Consider the following 20,223-nt stretch of genomic DNA (forward strand, 5'->3'; position numbering starts at 1 on the left):
CTAAAATAATACAAAGCCTTTTTGGTAAGGAATTTGAACATGCATAACCGAACACTGGCTTAAAATAAATAAATAAAATCACTATCAGTTTGTTTTTAATTTTGATATGCATCAAGTTGCCAGTTTCTTTTGTAGGAATATAGCCATACATTATGACTCATTCATCACAATATTCAAAAATATTTAAGCTTGTTTATGCCCCGGATAACATTAGAAATAAAATTAAGTTTATTAAAAACAAAATTAAAATGTCTTTAAATATTATAATGCCAAAACTGGAAGAGCTAAAGATCGTAATAGTGTTAGTGAGCTGATCATTGACAATCGCTGTATTAAATCAGATAATCAGTTGACAATAGCTTTGGAAAAAGCAGTTTGTAATGACCCTGCTTTCTGTTCCGTGGGATGCAAGTTCGATTCCCGCTTGAATCTGGGTGTAATATTTGTATTTATAAAATATATGTATTATTTGTGTCTATATTTAAAAAAAAAAATAGTTCTAACAGTTGGATATTACCTGTAACACAAGCATTAAGTTGCTTATCATAGGAACAGACGACTGTGTGTGTATGTTATAAGATATTTATTTATATTTATTTAATACTCTCTGAAGTGGTGCGCTAGTTTAGCGTTAATACCTTATTTCTAAATAGTAAAAAAAAATATCAAATTTCAGCTCCAAATGTAAGATAAGCCGTTGACCACTCAGTGGTGATAACTTAGTTAACCGTTTTTTTTGGGATCACCATTGATTTAAAGTTACAGTTTTACCCCATATTTGTCGATAATGGATGGATTGGGGATTGGGTCGACAACGCGCTTGCGATGCTTCTGGTGTTGCAGACGTCTATAAGCTACAGTAATCGCTTACCATCAGGTGAACCATACGCTTGTTTGCCGACCTAGTGGCATAAAAAAAAGATTGATTTCTGCAGCTTATGCGGTTAAGAGAATACGATTATTAACGGATGTCGATACCGCTAGATTGGTTTATTTAAGCTAGCTCCATAGTATAATGTTCTATGGCATTTTGCTATGAGGTAATGCGTCTGATATTAATGCTATTTATATTGTGGAGAAAAGAGTTATTCGTTACGTATATAAAATGGGATGTAAAAAATCACCGAGAGTAATGAAAGCGATCAACATCCTGACCTTTGCATCGCAGTATATCTATGAAAATACAATGTATATACGTAAAATTAGGTATTTGTTTGTTAGTCGTAGTAATCGACATGCCTCAAATAATGTAATACTCAGGAACGGCCACAAATTAAAATTTATTAAATGCCAGCTTAGGAAAGAAAGTTTTAAGAATGTCTATTATAAAATATTTATTTATTTATTTATTAAGGATAACCAAGAGAAGATACAATATAAATGTTTTAATACGTACTTAATAGATACACAAAGATCGCTTCAGCCTGTAATATACACTACTGGGCATAGACCTCTTTCCCCATGTAGAAGAAGGATCAGAGCTTAATTCACCACGCTGCTCCAATGCGGGTTGGCGGATATATTCCCTACTATGAGTAACGATCGCTATCAGGTGTACATGATAACAACCGGGACCGACGGCTTAACGTGCTCTCCGAGGCACGGTGGGGAGACCCACTAGGACTGCACAAACACCCAGACCACGGCAAACACCTGTATGACCAGTACAAATGTTTGTCATGTTCGGGGATCGAACCCGCAACCGCCAGCGCAACAGGTACAATCCATGACTGTGACCGCTGCGCCAACGCGGCGTCACAAAGTACAAAGTACAAAGATCATTGTACTCTTTTTTATAGGCAGTTACTATATGCTATATTGCTCAGTGTAAATTAAATTTAATATATAAAATCACAAAAAAAATATTTATAAGGAAAATAAAGATAATATAAGAATAACATTAAAAACAAGTAAAAAATTTTAAACAGCGCAGCTAGTTTAACCAAGACCATAAGCGTAAAATGAAATAAATTTACATTCCAAATTTAAATGTAAAAAAATTTAAATGAAAAAAAAAACAGGCACATCAGTTCAAAAAGATAATCACAAAAAATATATACACAGAAGATCATATCATAAAATAAAAAAAAGGAAAAATACCAAAATACTAACATGAATAAAATTGATATAATAATATTCCGGTTACGGTTCAATCTCTGTAAAGTTTATTCTGACATCCATAACTACCTTAATGATGAAAAGGCATAAGGTTGAAGGAAGCTCATCCAGGCTATGTCTATGACTCGCCTTGAAATAGATACAGTTACAAATATTTTAAGCAGGTGACATGTGGTGATTTCTACGCACACAATTGGCTGTCTCGTGTTTGTCGGGAACGTTTTAGGTCCATACTGTTGCAATTTCAATTTTTTGTATATGATTTTAAAATTAAAAGTGTACCGAGAGTTTTTTTTCCTCCGGTTTTTTGTTCCCAATCAATCAATTTGTTAATCAATTTATCGTAATACTTAATAAAGCCTACCGAACAATGTCTACCGAGGAAGGTGATGTCCAATGAGACATTATGATTTAATGTAAAATAATTCTGTGACGAAGATATTAAGATTGCTGGATAACACTCGGTACATTATCTAAGTTTGTAATGTACTTAATGTCAAGATATAGATATTTTTTAAATTGTTTGTTCTTTTGCTGCCTTGACCTTTTGTTTTTTTTTTTTTATGTTTGTGTAACTATGTTTTTGAGGATGTAGATGATTTTGTAACATTCGCTAAGTGTGTATAATCACATTATGGCAAAACTTTTTTTTGACTTTTGACTTTTGGCTTGACTGAAACTTTTGATTGCCGTAGCTTATAGACGCCTGCAACACCAGAAGCATTGCAAGCGCGTTGCCGACTACCCCAATTCTCCCAGGAGCTTTGGTCACCTTACTCTTTAATTTGTAAAATGACGATTCGAAAGTGCTTTTGAAGCATTTTTGAATAAATTTGTTTTTGATTTGATTTGATATGAACCAAGGCCACTTACGGTCAGTTTCAATGTTCTATCTCTGAATTTGCCAGAGATAGAATTCGGTCGTAAGCTCCATACAAATTTTGCCAAAGCTCAATCGCTAGTAGGCAAAACCAGATAAAGATCGACCATTCAAAACGGCCGTCAGTTCACGAACAAGAATTTTTTAAAATCTTGTTTTTTGCTCTCCTTTAAAATGATGATTTTCGACTTGTGTCACTTGTCACAGGAGGCACAGTATTTATTTTCTGACGACTGCAAATATATGCGAATACCATTGCTTTGTGACTATGCAAAACTATGGAAACTTGGGGTTACGATTTTATCATTCCTTATGGTGTTTATACTGCGTTTATTATATTGGTCCAACAGTCGCAGCACTGGTTTGTGGCTGCTGAGCTGGCGGTTACGAATTCGATCCCCGCACATGACAAACTTGTATTGGCCTGTCTGGGTGTTTGTGCAGTCCTTGTGGGTCTTCCTAACGTGTCTCGGAGAGCACGTTAAGCCGTCGGTCCCAGTCGTTATCATGTACACCTGATAGCGATTGTTATTCGTAGTAGAGAATTTATCCGCCAACCCGCATTGGAGCTCTAATCGTTCTCCTGCACGGGGTAAGAGGCCTATGCCCAGCAGTGGGGTATTATAGACTGAAGCGTTATTATATTATATCGAAATAATTGATATTTATTTGAATACGCATACGCATTCAACATTACACTAATATTACTGATTAATTGTAATTGTAAAACTTTTTTAAATAGTCTGTTTTATACTTTTGCTGATGAGCTAATTTGTCATAAGATAGATATTTATTGTTACTATAAGTTTCGAAAAAACTGTTTAAAGTGTATTGCATGCTGAATTAGCCTTTAAGCGTGGTACATATTCTGTTTAACTATGTACGAATGATAGAAACAAGTCTATACTACGTTGGCTTCCTATATAAATAAATAAATTAATTAATCAACAAATTTTTATTAATTTATTTAAACTTTATTGCACAACTCAAAAAAAAAACAACATAACACATCGAGAATAACAGGTTGCGCAAAAGGCGGACTTAAGGCCGTATAGCCTTATCCTTAAAGAAAAAAAAAATAGTTCTCCTTAAGTGAATAGAATATTTTTACCACTGTCACGAACGTGGTTTTAATTACAATTATTCATTTGCATGTTGTCGTCAACTGTAATTATGCTGGCACTTGATATACTACTGTGGATTATTATATTACTAGCTGCTGCCCGCGACGTCGTCTGCGTGAACGCTAAACAACACCAAAAAATACCTAGGATTATACCTTTTAAAATAACATTCATTTACCCGTTTCTTCTTTACATTTCATATCTACAGAAAAATCTAATAGTTGGCGCTGCTTTAAAATCGTCTTGTCTACTTATAATCATTTAATTATGTTTATCGGCCTAAGTTACTTATATTGCGTGATATTTATAGTGTGAAGCTAGCTTATAGCATGGTTATTATTAACATAATAACAACAACATTCAAATATGCGTCGTTAGATTACGCGTTGTTACAGAATGCGTTGAGGAAATAAAGGTTCACTGCTCGTTCCCCGTAAGTGATAGCGTGATAATATGTAGCCTATATGTTGACCCGACTTAATAATATTCCTGCCAAATTTGAAGTAAATCCATGCAGTACTTTTTGAGTTTATCCCGGACATACATACAGACAAACAGATAAGCAGACAAACAGACAAAAATTCTAAAAACCATATTTTTGGTTTCGGTATCGATTGTAGATCACACCCCAAGTATTCTTTTAAAAAAAATATTCAATGTACAGTTTTGACTTTCCTACCATTGTATTATATGTATAGAAGATATGTAGCAACAGTGTACAGTATGTTGATGATCTTATAAATAACTAGCTGACCCCGCAAACTTTGTTTTGCCATATATTTTATTCATCTTCTCAATCCCCCCCCCCCTTATAACGTAGGGGAATGAAAAATAGATGTTGGCCGATTCTTAGACCTACCCGATATGCACACAAAATTTCACAATATTTTATTAACCCTCTAACCTCCCCCCATAAATTAGGGGTATGAAAAATAGATGTTGTTCGATTGTCAGACCTACCCGATATGCACACAAAATTTCATGAGAATCGGTCAAGCCGTTTCGGAGGAGTTTAACTACAAACACTGCGACACGAGAATTTTATATATTAGATAAGAAAGGCTATCTTTGTAATTTATCTTATTATCATTATTATAATTTATTATTATTATATTTATTATTTTATTTATCTTGTTATCATTATTATAATAATATTACACACCTTTCATCTTTGTGTAATATATAATATGTAAATATAATACGTAATACACTCTGGTGATTTCATATACTCTAAAACACGTTTCCAGACCGTAAAACGAAAAAACAAAATTCCATTATTCGGTCAGTATTTATAGCCTCAATAATAAATAAACAGGCGTGGAAAATTTGGCAAGCAAAATAATTATAAAATATTTTATTTACATAAAGCGTATGGTACATCTGATGGTAGGCGGTTACCGTAGGCTATGGTTTGACTGTTTAACTACGGTATTGATGCCTGCAACACGAGGACTTTACCCTAGCTCACCACAGGAGCTCTGACAAACCTTACAACAGGAACACAATAATATTTGAAAGAAGTGCTATTTAGCTGTTGTTTTAGGATATGTTGGACTTCATTACATAATAAAAAAAAGTCGCTTCCCGCTGTCTGTATGCTTAGATCTTTAAAACTACGCAACGGATTTTGATGCGGTTTTCTTTAGTAAATAAAATGATTCTAGGGGAAGGTTTATATGTATAATACATGCATAATATAGTAGAAGAACAGTGATAGTTTTTGAAACCGTGCGAAGCCAGGGCGGGTCGCTAGTTTTTTTATTAATGAAATAAAATTACGTAATAACGTAATAACCAAAAGAAGCAGATTAATATATATATTTTTTAAATATATAGATTAGCGCTTGACTGCGATCTCACCTGATGGCAAGTGAAGATGCAGCCCAAAGTGGTGCGCGCCTGCCTAGAAGATGCCTATTCACTCTTGATACCCAAGTTATAGTCTGTTGGAAAAACGGAAGCCGGAAGGGCATTCCAAATTTTTGCGGTGCGTATTAGGAACGAGGAAGCAAACCGTTTAGTTAATTACAAACGGATGTCGTGTTGTGACGTTTTGTTCACGTCTGATTAAAAACAATTATTTGTAATTAAAAATAATCAATATTTTTATGTATCATACATAAAACACTGAATCATAACTAATTTAATGAAGCTATTTACTTATTTACTAATGCGTTAGCTATCAAATATTTGCATTTGTCATACAGACCTATGTTTTCGCGCTCGTGCTTTTCTGTTGTGTGTTTTTCGACTCCCGACACATGTGTGTAATTTCTTGACGCCGTTCAGTAAGAGAGTTATTGATTTATTAATTTTCTATTTATTTTTTACTTAAAAATATTGATAGGTCAATAAAATCAATGTGCCCAATGAAAAAGAGTTAAATTTCTTACCTATAAACGAAAGGGCCAACTTCATTCAACTTGGGCTTCTCCCCATTCTCCAGAAACCCTTGAGGGTTTGTGACGTTAAAGATATACACTTTGGTTAATCTGATGACACCCGGACGCTGCCAGTAGCTGTAGCTCAGTGAACCATTCCATAACCTTAATTCCTGTTGACAAAAATTATAAGTTATGGCAAAATCACACTTTCACTGTACAATATATTAGAATACAATAATTCTTTGTTGTACACTAGAAAAAAAACCAAAAAAAAACCGACAAAGTGCGAAATGGACTCGCGCACCGAGGGTTCGGTACTAACATAATTATTAAAAATACTTTTATTATATGATGTAACTAAAATTTTATGCTTATCGCAATTGTTCTTTTATCTGTGCTATAAGACATGGCTTCGTACCAAATTTCAATATTCCGAGTTCATAGAAAGTAGCCTGTAGGTTTTGATTCCCTTGCGAGTGTCGAAAATTTGCAGCATATACGGCTGTATCTTTTGATTGCGTTGGCTAGAGACTTGAGTATTCGATATATATTTAATCCAGCAAGATGCAAAATCATGGACGAAATTGAATGAAATTAAAGCTATGATACTAGACATCTTAAAATCCGGTGTAGGTTTCGTCCCTCCACATCGTCTGGAACTGCAACTATTACTCTATAAGAAGCGACTCTCTGTGCGTACGTGTGTATTTGAGGACAAACCGTACAACAATATTCCATAACCTATATAGCCTATAATGTGTGTGTACGCGGTAAATGGACTATCTGATACAAATAATTTTACAACTCGTACCAGTAGTTTCTGAGATTAATGCGTTCAAACAAACAACCAAACAGAACTTCAGATTTATGATGGATTGTAGTGAAATCATCATAAAGCAGTTTTGTATATTTAGCACGGGTGAAACTGCGTGGAACGTGTAGTTAAGTATTCTCTCATTAAACAATACATAAATGGTTTTATATTTGCGTTAAATTGTTAAAATGGCTCAATGATCTTTAATATAGCCTATAACCTGCCTCAACAACAAGGCAGGCTAGGCTATAATGTTAAAAATATGTTAATAATATAAGACCGGTATTTCCGATATATGTATATATATAAGTATTTAATAATTTATGTAAGATCTTAAACATCGATAAAATTAAACAAAATAATAAATGTACCTATTCTTTATTCTCTATATAATTAAAAGAAATATACAAAAAAATTTAGTAGAATATACGCAATATATTTACGCAATCAAAATTTTCAGAGCTAAGCAAGTACCTCTTTTCCTGCGAAGAAAAGAGTTTCGATGTTTATTTAAATCACACTAGTACAAACTACTTTATGCGATGAGGCCATCTTTTGTACTTTTTTTTGTTTTTATAATTTATTAAAAAAAAACTGGCCTATAATAATGAATATATTAGAATAATTATAATCACTTAGTAAACACATGATCTGCGTATGTGGGAATTTTATTAAATTTCCACACATCTCGTCTGATCATCACGTCATCGGAAAAATTATATCGTAGTCGTACCTATTTCCATGGAGTTTACGTGAAATTGAGCTGGTGTCCACCAATGGAATTCCACATTAACTCATGACACATGAGGTGCGATTAAAACTCTCCAAAATTACGTACCGTTTCATGCGTAATTACCTTTTTTTTTATATTTTTTCCTAATGAGTTTTTAATATAAACTTTGTGGTTCCAAATTTAAAAAGATGCTGGCAAAAAGGTGAAAAACGAAAAAAAAAAGTCGTTTGTGACTTCCTGTTTGCGAACTAACGTCATACCCATAACATTTTATTTTTATTTTTTTGTTTACTGCCATAATAAAGACATATTTTTTTCGTGGGATAAACTGATTATTTAAAGAGTAGTCTTAAGAGAATGGAATTTTTGCGTTATTACATGTGTGATCATATCATCAATACATATAATAAAAATGTAACAGGTCGCTGTCTGTACATGGAAGATATATAAAAAAAATATGATTAGGACTTTTATCAACACAAATAGCATCCAAAACAATGATTGTTAGAATTTTTGTCTGTTTGTTTGTTTCTCTGTACGTTTGTACGCGCTATACTCAGAAACGGCTTATCCGATTTAGATGTGGTTTTCACTAATATATTTTAGTAAACTTCACTTAACATTTAGTATTTTTTTTTTTGTTAATAGGTTCTTAAATAAAAAAAAATATGTCAATTTAAAGAATCACGTTGGACATGTAAATACCCAAAAGACGGTATTTATAATCCATATAATAATACTGTGTACTGGTGCGTGTCCCATGTATGCACTTAAACATCGGCGTTTCCAATTCGATTCTCACTCGGAAAGGATATTTCAATTTGTACAAATATTTCTTTCTGGTCTCAGTTGTTATAATAAGCACCTAATAGCAATCGTTACACATAACTGGGAATACATCCGCCAATCCGCAGTGGAGCAGTGTGGTGGATTCAGATCCGATCCTTGTCAAATACAGGTTGAATAAGTGAAAAAAAAAACAAGTTTAAGTGATAGCTGTTACAGACATGTCATCAAAATGCAACTATTATAGTGTCAATCAGTTTTTAGTACGTTATTGTACTCCTACAATATATCAACATTTGCCGTGTTATCAAAATACAAAGGCAACACTTCTGTTCTTTGCTGTTCCACATTTATTATAACCCAAATCGGTAATACGATTGATAAATAGTTATAATTAATCTCTATTTTTCCTAGTTCTGCCACATCTTGAGGAATTTTTTTTACTTCTGTTCTTGACCTTTTCTTATACGTAGAAGGAGATTAATACGGAATGGAAAATTATGAAAATCGCGCAGAAAATTGTAAAAATCCTGCTAAATTAACCATTATTTAATCGTAACGTGTGGAGCGTTTGACTGTTACCAAAACAGAATATCTTTCGGTTCATACTCCATAATATAATCATATTTATTTGAATTAATCAAATCTTTCATATGCATATTTATTACGTAGAGGTTAAGAACCTGGACTTTTTTGTTTCCGATGCGAGAGGGCAGTAACCCAAGAGCAGGATGACGCAAATATTCATCGTGAACGTCATCTCCAAAGTTCCATTAAATTTTAATAAGGGTTTAGTTATTTTATTTAATTTATTTTTAATTATTTTTATTTGAAATCGCACATAAAGCTGTAGGTCCCGGTTGTTATAATAGTTACATGGTAGCGATCGTCACTTGTGATAGGGATATGTCCGCCAACCCGTAGTGGAGGACATGGCGGATTACGCTCCATTGCTTCTTTTATGTTAAGTATATTCAGTAAAAAATAACAATAATTTATATTGCATATCACATAAAGAAACTTAAGTAACACTGTTACACAGATAAACTTAAAACCTAGATTCAGAATAAGGCGTTCTTATCACTTAGTAGCGACATCTTCCATCTCCAGACAACCTTATATGTGTTTGGAAACAACGTTTATAAATTTACATAAATCAAAAGTGAGTTTATCCAACTAGCTTTAAACGCACCTTTGAATCGTCATTTTTACAAATAAATAGTCTAAGGATATGACAAAATTTTGGCGCAAATTATCCGGTTCAACTTCTTTCTTATTACTCAAATATTTAAATGTCATATCACGTAAAAACATGAATTAGATAAGTGCGTCACAATATTATTAACGCTGTCAGAAATGACTTTTTGTTCCTTATGCATTAGTTTTACGAGGGTATAAGTAAGATAAAAAATAAATCATCATATATATTAAAACGCTAAGGTTAAGATGTTTGCCTCCCTTTTAAGAAATAACCTCACAATTACTCCACATAAATTACATCGTTTTATAGATAACTGCCTGCTCTACCAGCATCAACAACTAAAAAAAATATTATTGCTTTTGTTTTATTCTTATAGTTATTTAGTGCGAATTTTTCGCACGGGTATTGCTAGTTTTTACAAATAATAATTATATTAGTTTTCAAATACAGTTACAGTGAAACTACCGCCGATTCGGAATGTTAATTTTGCTGAGATGAATAACCAAGAAACTCTACAGATAATCATTAAAAAAATAAGTGATTACATTTATATACATACCCTAAATATAATATAGTCCAGCCAAGGCACAAATGATAGTATGACACCCAGGACGACAGTGCATATACTGAACGTGATAACTGCGAGGTGACCTGCAACAAAATATACATGTTACATATAAAAATATATACATAGTATATTATACTTATTGTTTTCTAATGTTTACGCGAATTTTACTAATGATAATGTAACAACTTTTTCGGATTTTATTGCGCTTTATTAGGTTTTTTACATGCCTGATATTTCGGATACTTTACAGCAACCGTGATCGCCTTTGGACTGTACTTTTTTTACCCACTTCCTTCTTCTTAAAGGCGGAGGTTCTCAATTCAATTGTATTTTTTTATGTATCAGAACTTTTGATCACCCAGTCCAATCCAGGACCAATTTCGATGATTTTTTTTTAAATCGAAAGGTGATGCGTGTCATGTGCTCCTATTTAAATTTAATTGAGGTCTGACAAGTACTTTCGAGTTATATAGCATGAGTAATTAGGCATTATTATGCGTATTTATTTGACTATTTCTTCGTCGAACTACGTTGTATTACCGCATAACTTTTTACTGGGTGTACCGATTTTGATGATCTTTAATTAAATCGAAAGCTAATATTTGTCCTGTGATGCCATTTTGAATGAGATTTGATGCCTACTTTTTGAGTAATCTTTGATAACGCGTATTTACTTGATTATGTTTTCGTTGTATTACTTGTTGATGTAATTGAAGCCGGTTTTTTTTTCGTCAAACAATTATTATTATACGTGTATGTCTTTACTTGACGTTGTCTCCGAGGCATGGTAGGAGACCACGACCACAAAGACAGACCGGAAAGAAATATTTGTACAAATCCAAATATCTGAAATCTTATAGTATGATTTTCGAAATTGTTACTTAATTATACATTCTAATCTTTTTACTTGACGAACCATAAAATTTGACAAAATTGTTGATATTAATTTTAAATACTTTGTAATAAATGTTTACATGTCATATTGTTGACTAAAAATGTATATGTATTAACAATATTGTATAATGTATGTTATTTTTAATGTAAATAATATTATTATTATTATCAATCCCAAGGAGGAACCGAATCTTTAAACCATCGGTGTTTTAGACGACTACTCGCAGCACTACACCAGAGCGGTTATTATTAAATAAAAAGTAATAACAAATTATACAAAGATATAATTATTTCTCAGGCAATTAAAGCAATGAATGAAAATCAGATAGCTTCTCATTATGTTGTCAGATAAGGATATAATAAGAAGAAAAATCCTTCCATTACACTAACATTGCGACATAAAAACTAATATTACCATTATTATACAAAATTTGTTTAAAGTTTTTTACGTATTCTTAAATAGCTCTTGAAGTCCCATTTAAGAGATATTTAAGAATAATTTTTTGGGTGTATTTCTTATACTATTAAATCAAAATCAAAATCAAAATCAAAAATAGCTTTATTCAAATACGCTCCAAGAGCACTTTCGAATCGTCATTTTACAAATTAAAACTTTAAAAATTAATTATTATTTTTGTAAAAGTGAAGCTACCACCGATTCGGAATGTAGATTCTGCAGAGAAGAATCGGCAAGAAACTCCGCCTTAGGGTGGTCCACTTAGGGTGGTCAACAAACTTTCGGTCCATCTGGTGGCCGTCGAGAGCATTACAAGCTAGTTGACGACCCAACGCCAACCCTCTCCAAGATTTCTCCTTACTTTACACACCACAGGAACATAATACTACTTGTGAACAGATTATCTAATATACAAAATCCTCGTGTCGCGGTGTTTGTAGTTAAACTCCTCCGAAACGGCTTGACCGATTCTCATGAAATTTCGCGTGCATATCGGACATCATTTTTCATCATCCCCCATCTATTCTTCATCTATTTTTCATCTATTTTTCATTCCCCTAAGTTATAAGGGGGGGGGGGGGATTGAGAAGGTTAATAGAATATATGGCAAAACAACGTTTGCGGGGTCAGCTAGTCTTCTATAATATTTAAAGCGCATAATTCGAGAATGGCTCGACCAATTCGGCTCATTTTTTTTTGTATGCTCCTTAAGGTTATGTTCCTTAATAGAAGGTTTTAATACAAAAAAAAAATAAAAAAATCTATATATATATATATATATATATATATAATTAACTTTTGACAGAACGAAGTCTGTCCGGTCATCTAGTCTTATATATAAAATTCTCGTGTCACAATACTTAGTTACAATATTCCTCCGAAACGCCTACACCGATTTTTATGAAATTTTGTGTGTCGGGTGCTGAGAATCGGTTAACATCTATTTTTCAAAAACTATTCAAAAAAGGAATGTTTACCATGTTTTTTATTTTCATATGGCGGAGCTCGATATTTCGACATTGCGAATGCGAATGTCTTGTTCACGAGACTGAAATTTGCGGGTAGATTTTGAAGGCTTTGCCAGTGTCCATACTGGACTACCTCCTTTCTCACACGTTTGCTACGTAATTACTGGTCACCACTACCATTATTACTTTTACCCCTATCATTGTCCCCTGATTATATGTGTGTGTGTGTGTGTGTGTGTGTGTGTGTGTGTGTGTGTATGTGTGTGTGTGTACACTCGACTGCAAAGAAAAATGGTTGGTTGGAAAGTCTTCAATATCTTCAAAAGTACATGACCTAGCTTCATGAAATAAAGACTAAATTAAAGAATATTTTAATGTGCTTAAACGAAAGCAAAAAATTCAAGATTTTTATTTTTAGTAAATATAAAATAAATAAAAATGTTGTTGTTATTTTTCCAATATTTTCGTAAATATAGATTGGTTACGGATCTGCCGTTTTCACGCTTTTTAGTAGTTTGTGTTGCCTCCGCGAGCTCGTAATATTTACTGATGTTATGCTATTCGGCTTAGTTTCTATTAGGTTTGTGAGACTCTATTAGAGCTTCTTTCATTTTACGTAGCGTGATTGGCGGCGGATTCTCCCGACGTACACGTCAAGTACAAGTCGGGGCTGTGCACTGGTCACTCCATGTGTCAGATACCGAATTATTGAAAATAGGCAAACACTATCTGAGCTGTATGCGGGCAAACATTGTCTTACATAAAGTATGTGTATATATTTTTGAATATCATATCAAAAATTGATCGCTCCAGCGGGATCGAACCTGCATCTCCGACTGACCGTGTCGGACCTAGCCAATTAAGCTATGGAACGATGTACCCGCTAGATCGAAATTTATGATATGATGATTTTATATTCGGTTTAAGCGAACCGTGGCGCCGTCTATAGTATATATATGTATATATATACACATATTATACTATACTATCTAGTCAACTCTATATATCTAGTATATAGAGGGTAATATACATATAGAGCAGACGCTCCCCACTAGGATTTACTCCTATGTCGGTAGTATGAAAAGACACACAATATTTAAGCACAAACGCCTAAACCAGGCAAGTATGAAACAAATATTTGCCATAAGCGAGAATCGAAGCGGTTACAAGACCGCTGAACCAACGAGACGTCAAATATCAATATCAATAGGTATATATACAAATAACCCGAATGCATTTAATTAATGTAAATGTCATTAAACTTTTAAAACTTAAAAGCTTTATAGAGATAACATTTTCATGTGATATCAATAAAAATGCATTCAAATTTAAAACACAAATAATTACTGACAAATATAAAAACGTTAAGTTTGTTTGCGTCAATGAATCTCCTAACTAAACCCTTTGTTGTGAAATGCGCAATTTATTTTTGATTTAAGTAGAATAGTTATTAAATAAAGGTTGAGGGTGAAAAATCTTTCTTTTATAGTATAGAGGAGCCTGTAGGAGTCCACCCGATGGTAAGCGGATACCATAGCTTACGAACCCTGTCCAAGAGCTCTCTTACTAACTCACACAGGTGATTTTTTACTACGCAATAATCACAACTAAATAATATTGCTATCAAGTAATATTGTATTCCTATATGGGCAAATGGACTATGGGCAAAAAACATGAGTTCACACCATTTTTGGCGCAATCTTGTGGAAGCCTATATCCAGCAGTGGACTGCGATAGGCTGATGTGTGTGTGTGTGTGTGTGTGTAATATTGTGTTCCTGTGGTGAGTAAGGTGAACAGAACTCCTGGAGAGTGTCGGGGGTAGGGACCGTATCCCTGACCCTCCCCAGGACAAAAAATTAAAATTATCATATAAATATTTACATCAAATTAAATCTATTTTTAGTAAAGATAGTTTTAGTACGTTATTGTATTGTCTATTTCTTTGTTGACATTACATCTCAATAAACATCAAGTCATCTCTTCTTTTCAAGTTTATGTTCATCATCATCATCATCATTACTTCAGCCTATCGCAGTCTACTGCTGGATATAGACCTCCACAAGTTCGCGCCAAAAATGGTGTGAACTCATATCTTTCTGTTCATTTTTTTTTTCATAACTTCACAGTTCTTAAAACGTTTTTATGGCGACGGTATATCACGTACTTACTTGGTATAAATCTATACTTTCATCCATTAAATAATATATATAATGAAAAGGTGTACAAAAATGACATAAATGACACATTGTGTTTTCTATAAAACTATAGATACATATAATAATTCTTATTAAATCAAATTACCTTTAGAGGTCGGCAAATGATAAGTGATGCAGAAACTTGATTAGCTAGCTAGCTAGAGAATGTACACACATAGATATTATTTCTTTGCAAAAATATTAAAATAACTATTTTTTCTACATTCATATCAATTTACTATCGTTAATTTATTGTATAACTAGCTTTTGCCCGCGGCTTCACTCGTGTTGAATTTTTTTTTTAATAAAAAGAACCCTATGTTACTTCTAATACCTCCAAGAATATGTGTGTGCTTCAGCCTGTAATATCCCACAATTGGGTATAGGCCTCTTTCCCCATGTAGGAGAAGGATCACAGCTGAATCCACCACGCTGCTCTAATGCGGGTTGGCGGATATATTCCCTACAACGAGTAACGATCGCTATCAGGTGTACATGATAACAACCAGGACCGACAGCTTAACGTGCTCTCCGAGGCTCGCTGGGGAGACCCACAAGGACTGCACAAACACCCAGGCCACAACAAACACCTGTATGGCCAATATGAATGTTTGTCATTTGCGAACCCGCAATCGCTAGCACAACAGGCACAATCCATGGCTGTGTATATATATATAGTTAAAAATGACAAAGATATTATGACTCATTTATAACTAGTATGTCATTTTGTACGCGTTCCCCTAACTCTTAAACAATAATAAATAACTCAAAAAAAAATTGCTCGTTGAATTTCAATCAAATTTAAATAAAACTATATGATAGTATCAGCTATCGACTAAAAAAAAGAATCATCAATGTCGTTACACCCAGTAACAAGTTATAAGTTAACACGCATATTAAGCTATTAAACGTCTAATCTATCGGATGTCTATTCGGCGTTTAAAACTATAAATATTAATTCCTTAATTTAGCAGCCGGTTATTACCTCTTCAGATGAGGCTATTTCTGTTGACGGCTATTTACTTTTTGTATTTTTCAATTTTTTTTCAACATTGCATTGAAATGCATAGTAATTGGAAATACCCAAAGGCTTGAACCCCGGGTCATTGCCCGTTACAATCGTCACTTGTAACTTTTTTTAAATAAAAGTCAATTGTTATATGCCATTGACACGTAATTATTTTAAAAATGTATATTTTTGACAGGTTGTTAACATTAGTATTGTCATGCATTTAATTTAACTTCTTACATATAAACAAAGATTAATTACCAAGCTTTCATTAAAATATTGCTTTCGTCTCTACTTAGATTTCTTAAAGCTAACCTTCTTGACAAATAAAAATTAATCGCTATATGCATCGCTAAGAGAAAAACTTGAGATCGGCTTGACCGTATCGATAATTTAGAAACATAAAGTTTAAAAATTATTAAAGTGATACTTCTTACGTTTGATTTGGGGTGTAAGCTGGTGAATGCATGACGAGAGCGTTACGAAAAGTATGATCGGGTGAGGCGAACGGAAGTTATAATTTAGTAAAGATAGAAACAGGGAGAGCTAACTTTCGTAAGTTTAACTTCAGTTGTGTGGTCTAAAGCATACTCGTTTTTTGTATTAATAATTGTGTTTGCAGGCAAACGAAGAAAAACCGACTTCAATTACATCGACAAGTAATACAACGTAGGTACACAAAAAAACTGTGTGGCTACGGTACTAAAGAATATAGCCACCCCCTCTCTTCCCGTGGGTGTTGTAAGAGGCGACTAAGGGATAGCACAGTTCCGCTACCACCTTGGAACTTAAAAAGCCGACCGGTGGCGGGATAGCCATCCAACTGCTGGCTTTGAAATACACAGGCCAAAGACGGGCAGCAGCGTCTTCGGTGCGATAAAGCCAGTACTGCGGTCACCAACCCGCCTGCCCAGCGTGGTGACTATGGGCAAAACACATGAGTTCACGTTATTTTTACCCGACTGCCAAGGAAGGGTTATGTTTTTCGCGCGTATCTTGTATGTATGTATGTATGTAATATTCTTTACTACCTCATATTTCCAGAACCACTGAACGGATTTACATAATTAAGGTATCGTTAGGTTCGTCTTAGCTGCCCAAGTGTTCTTAGATAGGTGACATTAAAAAAATCAAACATGGCGGCTGCGCGAAGCCATTGTAGTTAATGAAAAAAAAATTTTTTTTTCTCGAATACTACAATATGGGTATCAAATTGAAGGGCACAATACAAGGATTTTAAAAAGGTATATCATAATTATTATTACTGTAATTCTAATACAGAAATACAATATTAAAGTTTAAAAAATGTGGACTTTGCTCTTTCCCACGCCTATGCCATGTCAAACTCGCCTCTTAGGCGACGATCAAATCGGGTTGTAGCATTTCTAATAAAATACAATGGTTAAAAAAAATATACAATTAAAATTACAAATAAAAATTAATAAATGTCACACCAATTTACAATTACATTAATAAAATCAATAACAAATACATAATACCAAATACAAAGAAATAATTTTAATAATAATTTCATTATATTAAAACTAATAGTTGTTGACTTAAGCAGTCACCTATTTGCTAAAGGTCAGGCTTACGTTGCTTTGAGCAGAGTGAGATCTTTCTCCGGGCTTGCCATCAGTTCTCTTGACCCTAAAAAATTACTTAATCAACCACATGATGTAAACTGTTTTAATGAATTGAACCGATTACGTAATTTGTCTGACTAAAAAGACATAAATAAAATAATAATTAAAAATAAACAAAAAACCCGCCTGCGTGAAGAATAACTAATAGAAAATCAACTGAAATAGCTGGAACAAGATAAAAATTCAATATGCACACAAAGTCAGCGAAATAAATAGAAACAATATTAAACATTTTGTGCTGTACATTTAAAATATATTAATACGGTAGTCCTTCGAAACTTTATGCAACGTCGTAGATAATATGCAGTCGGAGGCATGAAATTGAAGGATAAGTCAAAGCATTCTCTCTTTGTGCAACATTTTCCAGTGGACCAAATTGTGAATCTAAACCATCATCGAATCCCCTTGAACTCACACAAAAAATGTCATCAAAATTCGTCCAGCCGTCTAGGAGGAGTTCAGTGATATACACACACAAGAAATATATATATATATATATATATATATATATAAAATAAATAAATAAATAAATATCTATACAATACACACACGGTCGTCTGAAAGACGGCAGAAAATTAGAAAACATAAACAAACGTAACGATTTAAACATCACGTGTATAAGTTCGCTAGACATTACAACATCTGTGGACATTTTTTAATATCATATCAAAAATCGACCGTTCCAGCGGGGATCGAACCTGCATCGACTCACCGTGTCGATGCTCTAGCCAATTAAGCTATGGAACGATGTACCCGTTAAATAAAAAACATATGTGGGGCTACTAATAGATAAAGCTTTTATATAGTAATAAATAATAAATAATTTATTTGTAACGTAGTTTTTTTTTCTTTTCTTTTCCATAGATACGTTGAGTTAGCTTAATGTAGTAATATATAATGATAATTTATAATATTATTAATTTTACTAAAAAAAAAAACAGGTTTACGTTGTGCATTGTGTTGGCTTCTTATGTAATAAAAAAAAAAATAAAAAAAAAATTTGACATTCAAAATTTTTTCTGAGAATTGTTCGTAGTCCATAATTTTTTTTATCTTAAGTTGAAGGTTACGAAAATGTGACAAGAAAATATGTACAAGCGTTTGTATGTGTGTACGTTTAAATTAGTTTTATTATGGTCTAAGTCATGAGCGATATCATTAAAATGTACATAATCAGAATTATTTCGAATGTGTGTCATTTATACAGCCGCCGATTTTTATTTATTTATGTAACAAACTTTATAAAATGAAGTATGATAGTGTTGAGTAACGCAATCGTCACTAGATGGCGCTGTCGTCAGTTATATCATACTAATATTGTTATACGGGGGATATAATTTCCCCACTATCAGTTGTCAATATGGAAAGATACTATAGTATAATACAAATCTGGTGGTACATTAGTCTCTAGCGCTTTGTTTGTGCATGCTCTTCATTGAGTGTCCTACTGCACCTATGGACCAGGTGCTCTCAGAAAGTCTCAGGTTCAATACAACTCTGTATTTAACTCGATTGAATAAATATTATTTTATGCAATAGCCTCTTTATTGCCTCATCTCTGTCCGTTCGTCACGTCATCGTGTCTTCGTGTCATCCTGCAGCATTGCATCGCTGGCGTCATACGTTGCTACACTTTGTTAAATTTATATATGAGAACAAAACACAAATCAACACAAAAACACAAATTTATGTTTCAAAATAAATCCGTTCCAATCTTACAAAAATAACATAATTGAGTCAGTTATTTGAATGAAGCAAAAAAAAATGTCTGAGCACTTGATTCTCGTTAGAAAGGTTTAAAATTTTGATGAAATATGAACATCAAGGTCCTTGAATAGTAAATTAAAATTTCTACACATGCATATCAATGGGATTTTATGTGAAACATTATTTCTTATTAAACGTGGCATAATATTATACAAATCAATGGTGGAATTGACTATTTTGTATAATATCGCGAGGTTGTACAGCCGCCAACACGTGACAAGAGATTCAAAATTAAACTTAGTTGATCTATCATCGTATGTTGTCAGAAATAAAACTATATTATATTATTTAATGTGCAAATATATTTAGGCAACTCTTTTATACGACTAGATTGGCAAACAAACGTATGGCAGACCTGATGGTAAGCGGTCACCGTAGTCTGTAGACGCCTGCTACACTAGAAACATCGCAAGCGCGTTGACAACCCTACCCCTGACCTTCACTAGCTACCTTACTCACACAGAAAGACAACACTACTCTATCTCTAAGGTTGAGGTACTACCCCAGTCGAGCTGCTCCAGATTTTGAGCAAGATATTTCCTGATGTGCTCTACTTCGATAGTTTTTTTTTTTATAAAATTTACTTGTAAGATATACTATATAACTAGCTGTGTGTGCGATTTCAAAAAAAGTGTTAAGTTCACATAGTTATAAAATAAATAAATTTCTAAATACAA

At 33.3% G+C, this 20,223-nt stretch overlaps 1 protein-coding gene across 1 annotated transcript in view; it reads right to left on the bottom strand.

Moving 5' to 3' along the window:
* LOC123668318 (scavenger receptor class B member 1) overlaps positions 1–20,223 on the bottom strand; it is a 92,451-nt gene that overhangs the window by 41,627 nt on the left and 30,601 nt on the right. Inside the window, exons 2-3 of the mRNA XM_045602076.1 lie at positions 10,600–10,691; positions 6,516–6,676 (exon numbers count right to left, since the gene is read on the bottom strand). Coding sequence (XP_045458032.1) covers positions 6,516–6,676; positions 10,600–10,691 — 253 coding nt within the window. The remainder of the gene's footprint in view (positions 1–6,515; positions 6,677–10,599; positions 10,692–20,223) is intronic.

The sequence above is a fragment of the Melitaea cinxia genome, chromosome 30 (assembly GCF_905220565.1).
Source record: "Melitaea cinxia chromosome 30, ilMelCinx1.1, whole genome shotgun sequence".
NCBI lineage: Eukaryota > Metazoa > Arthropoda > Insecta > Lepidoptera > Nymphalidae > Melitaea > Melitaea cinxia.